This window comes from Sceloporus occidentalis, unplaced genomic scaffold (assembly GCF_023333645.1).
Source record: "Sceloporus occidentalis isolate IW3139 unplaced genomic scaffold, rSceOcc1.0.p SCAF_33, whole genome shotgun sequence".
Lineage (NCBI taxonomy): Eukaryota > Metazoa > Chordata > Lepidosauria > Squamata > Phrynosomatidae > Sceloporus > Sceloporus occidentalis.
This window is the reverse complement of record NW_028317013.1, coordinates 2,794,215-2,806,406: the sequence shown is the minus strand read 5'-3', so window position 1 is coordinate 2,806,406 and position 12,192 is coordinate 2,794,215. Positions and strand designations below refer to the sequence as shown.

Below are 12,192 nucleotides of genomic sequence, written 5' to 3'. Positions count from 1 at the left end.
ATATGGCAGAGATATGTAAAACCAATACATAATAAGTTACAGAACTGACACGGTCAAGACTGCCTGCAATAGGCTGACCTAAGGCTTGGGTTAGGCTGAGGATCGTTTGTGTGTGCACCAATATGTACATATTTCTCATGGTTACTGATCCTTGCAACAAAGCGTTAACAAATCACCTTCGATCCACTACAAGTTTCCACAATCCTCTGCGGGCGTTTTTTCTACCTCTTCGCTATTGGGCATCTTCATGTCCGGACTGGCCATAAGGCACATACAGACAAATGCCTGACGGGCCACTGGCCGAAAGCCCCACACGCTCAAGCGATCTGCCTCTAGAGCAGCGCCTTGTTATGGTCGCCATATGCAATGCGAGCATAAAAACATACCGCGTGTCTGTGCGTATCCAGCCGTCAGCCGCACTTACATCATCAGGCGGCCGCTGGCCTTAAAGCGCCAGCACCTGATCAGTGTTCCCAATCCAGAAGTGATCATCTTTGTATACATTAGGGATCTTTAACTGCAATCCTTGTACGCACGAGAAAGTCAATGGAATGTCAGCTCTCCGTAGTATGTGCAGGTATTTCTTTCCTTTCTTTCACCTTCACTCACCCTAAACACATTTCTTACTATCATGTTTTGCTTTATCACCGCGGTTTTCATATTCTTCACCGCATTCCCTTATGTATAATTTGCATTTTCTTTCTGAATATTTTAGCACTCATCTGATTTTTCTGAAGGTATTGCATATTCATCGTTGCGTTTGCCCCGCTGTGGCAAAGTCGTTGGCTTTTTATCAAACGGACTGAGGCAATTAATTTAATGTAGCGTTAACCATTTGTTAGATTCCTGTCCTTATTTTACCCCCTTAGAGCAAACCGAGATTGCTTATTATATAATATTATATATATATGCCGATATAAACCTGCGGGATTGTGGCTTCATGTCTCTATTTCTGCTTATTGGGATGATAGGGTTTTGTTGCGGATTGGGGCACGTTCAGCAAAGAAAGTACCGTATTTGCTCGATTATAAGACGACCCCCCCCAAATTAACTTAGGAAAAAAAAAGAAAAAGCCTAAATATAAGACGACCCTAAAGGAAAAAAGTATTACCAGTAAATGTTAATTCATGTAAACTATTTTTTTAAATAAAAGCTATGATTGAGAAAAATATATTTTTTTTGTTTTTATTTCCTTATTCACACCAATATGGCACTGTGGCCCATGATATGCCTTTTAACCCTCTATATGCCACTGTGCCCCATGGTATGCCTTTTGACCCCCTATGTGCCACTCTGCCTCCAGAAATGCCTTATACATTCTGGCATTTAGGGGGTTAAAATGCATATTATGGGGCAGAGTGGCATATAGGGAGGTATAAGGCATTCCAGGAGGCAGAGTGGCATTAAGGGAGTTAAAAGGCATTGTATAGAGCACTCTGCCTCCAGAAATACGTTATACCCCTATATGCCACTCTGGCATTTAGGGGGTTAAAAGGCATATTATGGGGCAGAGTGGCATATAGGGAGGTATAAGGCATTTCAGGAGGCAGAGTGCTCTATTAAATGCACCCTTAACGCCACTCTGCCTCCTGAAATGCCTTATACCTCCCTATATGCCACTCTGCCCCATAATATGCCTTTTAACCCCCTAAGTGCCAGAGTGGCATATAGGGGTATAAGGCATTCCAGAAATGCCCTATGCCCCCATTTAGCGCACACACGCACACTTACCGGTGCTTCCAATTTCATGCTGTATTGCCGGGGCAGCCGGAAGGAGGTGGAGTTGGCAGCGGGGGTTTGTCTTCGTCCGTCGCGCATACCTTCCCCGGCTGTCAGAGATCAGAGGAACTCTGATCTCTGACAGTCGGGAAAGGTATGTGCGACGGACGCAGACAACCCCCCCTGCTAGCCACACCTCCTTCCGGCTGCAGCGGACGTTGTCTATGCGAATCGCGTCAACCCGCTGCCCCGGCAATACAGCAGGAAGCACCGGTAAGTGTGTGGGGGGAGGGTGTTAAATGGGGGGGAGACAGGAGGATCCAGGTCCCCTGCAGCGGTGCGGGGGATCTGGATCTTAGTCTCATAATCAGACCTCTATTTGAGGTCTGATTAGAAGACGAGGGGTATTTTTCAGAGCATTTGCTCTGAAAAAAACCTCGTCTTATAATCGAGCAAATACGGTAGTTAAAAGGGAAGATTCTGCGCCATATATCTCTGAACTTGTTAATTAGTCCCAATCCAGGTGGTGGTTATATTTGTTCTACTTGTAAATAAGGCATGTTGCTATGTATTTTAAGTGCTTGTGTTCTTTTTGCATGGGGCTGGTCCATTCCTGGCACTTTTACCCCTTGTATAATATACCGTAGCTCCCTCTAAATTGTAAGCCCATTAGAGCAGGGCCCTCCTTACCGTAAGTCAGATTGTTATGTCATATACTACCTATGTCCTTGTACAGCGCTGTGGACTATGATGGTGCTATATATATAAAACAATAAATAATAATGTAAGGTGTTTTTTATGGATATTTGTCATATCAAAGAAGATCACAACAAAGTATCTTAAATCTGGGTTTTCTTATGAAGTTGTTCCACTTGAACATAATATTCTCTTCTCTCTGGAAGCAAATAAACTTTGTCTTTTTATTTTTTCATGTCAAAAAACCCCCAAAAACTTAAGGTGCTTCTGGCAAAAACTTAAAGGTGGCTGCTTTGGTGTCGTGTGACAATTAAGCCCTACGGGCAAAAATTCTGAATGAAATTGAATATGGTTGTTTCTGGGAGTGGTTTGGGCCAATTTACATGGAGGAATGACTTTTACGTATAGCACCTAATGCATAGAAGTTACTTATTTCACGTTATAAAAGGTGATCCATAATGTGGCTATCGTTTGGTAAGGGTTTTAGGAAGTGGTGCCGATGGGGATTTTGTGATCTGTGTAGTGCTAATGCAGGGCTATCGACAGATCTGCGTAAGGATGGGATGAAGTTCTCGGGGAGGAAATACCACCGGGTGAGTCTCTCCTCTGAGACATCTGCACAATAGAATGATTGAATATACATTGTTCCATAGCTTCTACAGTGCTTAAGGTTTTAGAAAGACCGGCTTTATCTGTGTCTTTGAGTCAATACTTCTTATTTACAGTGACCCCCCTGCCCTTGAAACACGTGCTGAGTAACTGCGTCCTTCAATTTTTTTTCACCAGCTAGAAATAGCTACATAATATTTTTATTTATTTATTTATTTATTTATTTTGCAGAATAAGCGTGTTCTTGAGACTTGGAGAAATCAACTGTACAGAAAATGTTTTTTTAATATTTTATGAACATTAAAGGGGAACTCACACCAAAATGTTTCTTTACTGGAGTGGGATTCAAAATGTTTACATTTTGCATAGTTTAATAGTAATTTGTAATGTATTTGTATGTATTCTGGTTCTGTCATCTTAGTCCACTCTACAAAAAGTACACCCAGATCTTATTGCCTTGTAGAATTGTTCAGACTTAATGAAGGTCTATGGAGGAATGGATTCCATTGCACAAGCAGGACTTCATTAGCGTTGCCATAAATAATCGGCTCATTGTGGGGTTTAAGCAGGAAAAATCTTTGTGTTAATAAATTTGTGTCAACGCAATGATATTTATTCACTAAACATGAAATTGAGTCGAGTAGAAGGGTGTCGTTTCACCAACTCGCCTATTCATTTTCCCCTCCCCGATCTGCTTCTAATGAAGCAGGATGTGTACTTATGTACACTGCTCATTCATGTGCTCCAGAGCATGCCGGCGCAGCCTGCATATATGAAAGCTGAGTTTCCATAGTAACCGATAGAAGTTAGAGATGAGCAGCAGCCACATGCAATTAATACAGCTGAAAACCCATTGAAGTTGAATGTCTTTGATTTCTCGCAGACAGGCCTCGTTTTGGCCCTTTGTAATGCCACTGACTGAGGATCATATGCGTTGAACCATTATATGTAATAATATATAATGCATTGAAATATAATCTTGAAATGTTAAGAAAACCTATCTTTTTTTGGGGGGGGGATTTACATCCATGCAGCAAACCTGAGTTCCCCCTACAGATCATAATATAGCTTAATTATAATATGGAAGTTAGTAGTAGGTAGTCATCTCGTGGTCCTCTGCAGAGTTTCATGGCAGCTACTCCAGCTGAAGTTCTCCCGCTAACTATTATACCCATTTAAGTACTCTGTGTTCTCAACAGAGAAATTGGTATCTTTACTAATGTATGTGTAGTCTATTCTTTTCCCCACAATGACACATACTCATTTATGCTTATGACAAACAGATAAGGAACTTTGTTACGAGGTTTCATTTTCAAACATTGTCCTTATTTCTCCTTGGATACCCATGTGTTTTTTTGACAACAGTAAAAGAACACACTATTCCATTTAAGGTATTGGCACGTCTTTGGTGCAATTGTTTCAAATCACACGTAGTCCGTTTCCTTTCTTCCTTCCTTCCTTCTCTTCTTCCAGCGGTTACTAAGATAAATATCCTGGTTGCTAATATCATTATACATAATCTGAATCTTCTATGCATAATGTCACATTCAGGATGTCATATAGATATACAGAGATATGAGAACTCTCTCGCTGTATGTGATCATATATTTATCTCAGACATCTTCTAGGATTTAACTGAATTTTAGCATATATCTGTATTCAAATTATCACATTGTCCAAAGGTAACCATGGTCTCCATCCATTAAAGCGCACCTTCTTCTAGGGCTTTGTAGAATTTATATGGTTTTAGACACAAAAATCCAATCTTATAGAAACATAACAGGCATGACATATCAAGGATTGGGTCTTTGCCTATGCAAATACGTTAATTGTCCCTTACCTTGTTACTCCAAAGCTAACTGTTTTCTTTCTTTTTTTGGGTTTTTTTTGTAGCAACGGAAACGGCTTTAAAGAAATGACTGAATATAAATTAGTGGTGGTGGGAGCGGGTGGTGTTGGAAAAAGTGCCTTGACGATCCAGCTCATACAGAACCACTTTGTTGATGAGTACGATCCGACGATAGAGGTGAGATACATTCTTTCTGCAGGTCAAAAATGTTTTAGATGATATAGAGGATTATATGATGTCTAAAATGTAACTTAAAAATTAATTCTCGAACCGTGTATGTATGGCAGTTGGTTTGGGCTGATTTCATGAATCTTGGACCCTTGAAGGGTCACAGAAGGGTTGACCGCCTTCACTGCATCTCCAAGTAGTTGGGACTATCTCTCTCTCTCTCTCTGTGTGTGTGTGTGTGTCGAGTTTGTGGAAGCTGTTTTTCACTGTCCACCTATTGTGACCATCCCCGGCAGGCAAGGAAAGCTATTGGAACAGACATTGGTTACTTATTAAGGGTCTGGCACTCTGCTGAAGCAGCATTTTATTTCAATCCACAAGTCAATTTCAAGAATTGTGCCTTCACCCTTAACAGGCTAGGAAAGCTATTGGAATGCACCTCTTTAAGGGTTCTTTATTTAGGGTTTGGTGCACCAAAGATGGAATGCCAACTCTTTATATTCCTCACCACTTATCCCTTGTAAATGACCCGGATATTCTATTCTGAAGAGGATGATGGACTTCTACCCTAATGCAGCTCACCAAACATTTACGAAACGCAGCAAGAAAAATATGTCAAATAAACTCCGTGACTCCGTCCCTAAGGTAGAAGAGATATGGATGAGGAGGAACCGATTCTCACATTGTCTAGTTTTACCACCTCTTACTTGGCACCCGCATGGAGTTTGTTAGAATACTCTATCACCTCTCTCCACCACCTCACCTAAATATATAAAATTCACTTTCCTATTGTCATCTAGGCCAATGTAGCGCAAACACTTTTAACAGATGCAGCAATGGATGACAAACGTTGAATGCGTGTTTTTGTTCTAAAACCTACTGAATGTGTATTTTGCTACATATTATGTGCCGTTTGTCCTTCTCCACAATATTTGTATTTATGCTTCCAATAATAATTCTTCTTGCTGGTTTTAGGCTCTCCGTATTTTAACTCACGTGGAGTCTTGTTTGCTTATGGTGTAAGTGTCTGATGTCATTTTCAGGACTCGTACAGGAAACAGGTAGTGATTGATGGAGAGACTTGCCTACTGGATATCTTGGATACTGCAGGGCAGGAGGAGTACAGTGCCATGCGTGACCAGTACATGAGAACAGGGGAAGGGTTCCTGTGCGTGTTTGCCATCAACAACAGCAAGTCTTTTGCAGATATCAGCATATACCGGTAAGAGCTGGCTAATCCAGCTTGAGTCTTATGATCAGGCGTCCTCGCATTGTTAATAGATGAGTAACTTCTATCTTGGTAGTGTATTCTAAATGCAGGATGACAATATGGTGTGCCGCAGGTTTAAAATTGAAAAAGTGAGAGAGACTGACTCAGCAGCGTGATTTACTTTTGTTGTTTAATGTAAAAGAGCAATAAATAACAGTAGTGGGAAAGGGTAAACCATTCCCAGTACGAAGTCGTGAAATGTATCCTGGACTGTATCTGCATTGTTTTAGCAGACAGTACAGGATATCTTGGCCCTAGGGATTGTTTGCAATTGTGATAATAGGTTTACAGAGGAAATGCGCAAGCATTGTAGTGTGAGCCGGTAATTTAAACCATTTGATGTGGCTGCAAGATGGCTCTTACGTACAGTTCTCCAGAAAATGACAATTGTATATTAATATTTGAATTCACATGAAATGTACATGAATATGTTGTATGCAATACATTTCCTATGTAATAACCGATTACTGTGCTTTTAAAACGTTTGCAAATGGAGCATGAATCTTGTGTGTTTAATTGAAGGGCTTCAGGGGGACACTTTGTTGGTCGGTTCTAATATTTTATCCAGTTTTCAGTTTTTGTCATTCTGTCAATCAAAGTCCACAAAATGCAGGCGAACACTGTTTGGGATCCCAGAATCCATTGCCAGGCAGTAAACTTTTTACTACATGTGCAAAAAATGTATAGATGACATTTGCTTTCTGTATGTTTGGTGTCTGTTTCACATTCACTTTCCTTCACAGGGAGCAAATTAAGCGAGTGAAAGACTCTGATGATGTACCCATGGTACTTGTGGGTAACAAATGCGATCTACCAACAAGAACTGTAGACACCAAACAGGCCCAGGAACTTGCCAGGAGCTATGGGATCCCATTCATTGAGACTTCAGCAAAAACTAGACAGGTACTGGAGATTAAAACCAATAGTGGCATCTGTCGTCTTTGATTGTTTTCTTCTGTGACCTGGCCACCATTGATTAGATAACATCTTATCGGATTAAGCTTTTGCAAGGGAGCATATATCTATTGAGGTGTATTTATTTTTGTCTCTCTGCACATCAAAAGAAAATGACTGTAACCTTTCCTTTCAAGAACCCGGCAGAGAATTAACAAAGTGTTTATCTCTTTAGGGTGTTGAAGATGCCTTTTACACATTGGTTCGGGAAATCCATCAATACAGGATGAAGAAACTGGACATCAGTGAAGATAACAATCAGGGTTGTATCAAAATGCCCTGCAGTTTAATGTAGTCTGGTAAGTGACAAAGGAAGCTGTCCCCACACATATTCCTTTACACTTCCCGCTACGCACATTTGTTTTTAAAGGTGCTGTTCCACCCTCCCTGCTGAATTTAACACTTTTATAACCAAATGCAGCATTAAGAACATCAATGCTGTAGGATGCACAAACCCTTCCCGCAAATGATTATTTAATCTTGAATTCTATCATTAATATTTTTATATTTCATGGAAAGCTTAAAAATGCGGCCAAAGGCACATACATACAGAAATTTTTTTCATAGAAATTGTATGAAAACAAGCCGTGTAAATGTGTGTATTTTATGTGGTTAAACTATCTGAGAAAATAAATATCTGCCAAGGGTTTGTTTTTTTTTACTTTGTGTGCCTAAGACCCTATTTAACTTTATGCATATGTTGGCGTGTTTAAAGGAAGTGACTGCTAGTATGACCCACCACTATTTGAATTAGCGGTCTCAATGATACCTGGTTATGTAATGACATAACTTAACTTGTTTCAACAAGTCTTGACTAACATTATACTGTGGTAATTTTGTTATACGTAAGCATTGTCTTAAAGGCGTGTGGCTATCCTGAATATAAGACAAGACCAAGGACCAATTACGGTTATAACATTGGGGAAAATGAGCCGAATAAAGAAGCCAAATAGTCCTTATCTGCTCTTAGATTCTATGTTTTTATTAATAGGTTGAGCCTCTATGACAAACGTTGAAAAGCTCATAGGGTTGGTATGCTGGAACTTGGGGAAGTCTCTTTGTGCAGTCGTTTCAAACTTGGTTTATGCTCAGAAAAACCCTTTCTCAGGGCTTTCAAAATGCCAAATGGTCCTTTGTGGGACTATTTACTTCCCGATGCTAGATCCACATGAGATCACTGACTGCACTTATACCACCCAAAAAAAGAAAACCTATTGGAAATGATGTATGGGGAAACTCCAGTGTCTCAGTGTAAATGTCACAGAAATGCATGCATGGAAATGGTGCTTTCTCATTATCAGTACAGTGTGCTAGAGAAATTGTTAGCAAATTTATATATAAAAACTTATGCTTACCCAAATGATACTGCCGCTGTTCCTAGTGCTTTTCAGTATGGTGCCTTCGGTTCAATTCTGTGACTTGGAGCAGAGAGTTGTGGTTGTGTATAAGATGAGTATTTATTGTTTTCTCTTATCCTCACAGGAGTCAGAGTTAACAAAATATGGAACCTTACACCGGATATCAAAACTAAAGAAACCACTCGCACAAGATGCAACGCCAACCACACAAACTGCATCAGAAAAACATTTTACCTCGTTGATTGATGGTCAGACCGTTGAGCATTTCCTGTGCCTGTAACATGGTGGTATTACCGAGCCACTGCTATGTGGATTGCAACCTCTTGGCAACACCCAGGCTCAAAAAAAAGAACACACAGATGTTAAACTTACTAAGTGGCTGACTGAAAAGGACAGACGTGATTTTTTTGTTTTCGATGACTTGCCATCAATATTCGTCTCAAGGATTTTAATGACCTCACTGACTAATATATTCTGCTGGACATGTTTTTCAAAAGGCATTTGATAAAGTTGCCTATATTACTATATCTTTTGGGGTAATTTGGAAAAGGACTCCTATGTATTTCTAATGTGATTGATGTCCTTTGGACTGGAATCCAGGCGTTACACTTTCAGTGTGTGTGTATGTATATATGTAATGTGTGTGTGTGTGTGTGTGTATATATACATACACGCAAATGGATGCATGTTTCCTATTTCATGCAGAATATTTAAAGGAATTTTTTTTTTATGGAAAGTCGCCTTTCAAATTCTTGTTTGTGGCATACAGAAGACCTGATTTTTTTATATATTACAAAAACAAAACAAGAGGCAAGATCTGAGTAATTAAGTGGCTTCAGATTTCCAGTTATGTAAATCGCAAACTGCCTTACTCATTTTAATGTTCAAAACATTTTATTACCTTTTTTTTTTTCTTACTATGCAATAGTACAGTCGTCTTGGTGTTGAATGAAATCAGTATTTTTGATTTGTGATTTAAAAGGTGATGTAGCATGTGTGCTTATATATCTGAAATACAAGGATGATTCCTAGAATTCCTTCTTGTTTATCGTAAACCAATCTTTTGCACAACCACAGTTACAGAAAAAGAAATATGAACTGCGTGTTACCTGCTTTTTAAACCTACCCTGTGAATTGGCCGGGGACAACGTCTAAAATTGTTGCTTATCTTTTGACTGTTTATATATGGAAGTTTTGCATACATATCCATTTCATATCATCTTGTCTCCTAAATGTTGGATACAAGTTCAACCCCTATAGGAAATTAACACAGGTCGCTGGATTTCTGTATAATATTTTACGTAACAAGGGGTCTTTTCTTATGTGCAATTATTACTCTGAAGTGCTGTATTAACCCTTTCAATCACTTGGGTTGCACATTTTGGTAAGCGTTTTGCAGCTAGTTAAGTACTGTGGACCAATATGACAAAAAGACAGAGCAAATCAAAGCACAGCCACTTTCCAATGTGCCTGGTGTATGTAAACTTTGCATACTGTATGGGATGCGTGACTGTATTACTTTTGGTGGGCATTTACTTATCACAGACCACACCAACAGAATTACAATTAAAATGAATGGAGGTGCTGTTATTGGTTTATGGATGTAGTGGTATTTTTATGTATGGCTAAATAACAGGGCTTGATCTTTTTAATGTGACGCTTTAATGATCATCCAAGCTGCTGCTTTCACATCAGGGGTTCTCAAACAATTTTTATATACTAAAAAGCCCTTTCTCTGTAGACCTCAATTATTGCAACAACTTGAATTGTTGGGGAAATTCTGTTTGCAGTAGCGCAGATAGATTATTATATAAAATGCATTGATCATAAAGAGGTCAAAGATAAAGTTTATTGAAATCAGTCAGGATTTCTAAACTCAAATGTACAACAGATTAATTTGATTTTCCAGTTGAAGTCTCCATGTCCCAAGAATGTACAGTTTAACATAGAATATGACATTGTACCATATTGCCATATTGCCCTTGGGAGTCCTTCCTTGGGATAGATGTCTATCTATAATTTGTACCGTCCTATACTACAGATTGGCTCAACCACAGTTTTGTGACCCTCAAACATAATGTTAGAACAAATAATAGTGTTGTAGATGAACCCTATATGCCAAAATAAGTATTGTCAACAAAAGTGGTATCACCATTCTTTGTTACTTATTTGCAGTGTTCTCATCCTTATGTCCCTATTTGACAAGTTTGTGAGATCAGTTATGACACACACATTGGATAGAGATGGCAGATGTGTGTCTTCATACATATAAAGAAATGCAACCATATGACATAGACAAGTCACTAAACATGCAGTAAATCTAATTGTATATTAGCAGAATATAATTTCCACACTGTAAAACATTACATTTTTGAACTGTAAGTCTCTAATATCAACACACATTTCTGGTTCAATATTAAGGATTTGGAATCAAGGAAACAAAAATAAGAATGTACTTGTGTTTTATTGGGTTCTGCATTGGCAGAGGACTACCGCACACATTGTAGTTACTGTTACATTGCCATGATTACCTAAACAAAGTACATTTAGGTAACCATGTATATGTGTGATCATACAATTTTTAGTTTATTTTGTGATCATTGCCAGTTAGTCTATTGAATTAGGTTTGTATTCAAGCTACATCAGTTTGATGGCAAACACATGCTCAAAAAAAATAGATATACAGAAACACATTAAATGCTGAGTGGCTAAATGCAAGAAGGATTTTTCACTCACTTGCATTTACATGGTTCAGCTGCCTGGTCGAATGCACATTTAATGACCAAGCTCATCTGATCTTAACAGATGTGGGAAACATATCTGTAGGTACCTTTTTGTAGCTTATTCCAAATCAATGGTGTGGCTTGAGATCTCAATGTCCTGGTTTAAAAAATAAACACCAAACTTTTATTGTACCAAAGCCCTGTGAACAGAGCTGTTTAATTTCTCTGCAACAAATGTATGCCATGTTGTGTGGGGGGGGGGAAACAAACTTTTGAGGCTCATATGCAATAAACTAATGTCAAATTTGCATTTTTTTGCAAGTGTCTTGTTTTAATGTTTGTTTTGTTTTTAGCAGCACTCACTAGAACTGCTTTTTTGTGGGGGGGGGGAGGTATGCATGGTTTATTTCTAACAAAGCTTATGAAATATGTTACAGCTTAAAATAATAGTCACATATACCCTTACGGATTACAATAAGGGCTTCAGTTTATTTTTTTACACATTTCATAATGAGCTTCCCCTGCTTGGGTTGCATGGTGTCTAGTCATATCAGATGTGTTTCAGGGCCATCTTAGCGATTAAGCTCATTCATCTCCAAGTACACTCCTTCCCTCTGCCCATCTGATTATCCTCGTCTGTCCTCTGCTCTGATTTCTGGTTCTCATGTATGCTTGCAAGATTTCTTAAGGGCTGACCTATCCTCTGAAGTGCCTTCCTGTCCTATCCATCTTTTCCCTTGCTTTCAGTCCATTAAAAATAGCTTAAAACCCACTTTAAGGACACCTGCAAACCTATGTATTAACACCCTTCCTCCCATCTTTCTTTTAGATCACCTTTCCTACTGC

The 12,192-nt window shown here is 39.0% G+C and overlaps 1 protein-coding gene across 1 annotated transcript; it reads left to right on the top strand.

The window, feature by feature from the left end:
- The first annotated feature begins 413 nt into the window (after positions 1–413).
- LOC149298336 (GTPase NRas) lies at positions 414–7,560 on the top strand. Its single transcript, XM_089487586.1, has 5 exons — positions 414–435; positions 4,938–5,050; positions 6,085–6,263; positions 7,055–7,214; positions 7,441–7,560. Exons 2-5 carry the CDS (start codon positions 4,940–4,942, stop codon positions 7,558–7,560), a joined length of 570 nt encoding a protein of 189 aa, XP_089343712.1. The 5' UTR covers positions 414–435; positions 4,938–4,939.
- The last annotated feature ends 4,632 nt before the right edge of the window (positions 7,561–12,192 follow it).

What these genes read in the sequence shown, in the direction of transcription:
- LOC149298336 (XM_089487586.1), top strand. Translation starts at nt 4,940, where the DNA reads ATGACTGAATATAAATTAGTGGTGGTGGGAGCGGGTGGTGTTGGAAAA. An exon ending in GCAGATATCAGCATATACCG is followed by an intron (nt 6,264 to 7,054) that starts GTAAGAGCTGGC and finishes TTTCCTTCACAG; the next exon opens with GGAGCAAATTAAGCGAGTGA. An exon ending in CTTCAGCAAAAACTAGACAG is followed by an intron (nt 7,215 to 7,440) that starts GTACTGGAGATT and finishes TTATCTCTTTAG; the next exon opens with GGTGTTGAAGATGCCTTTTA.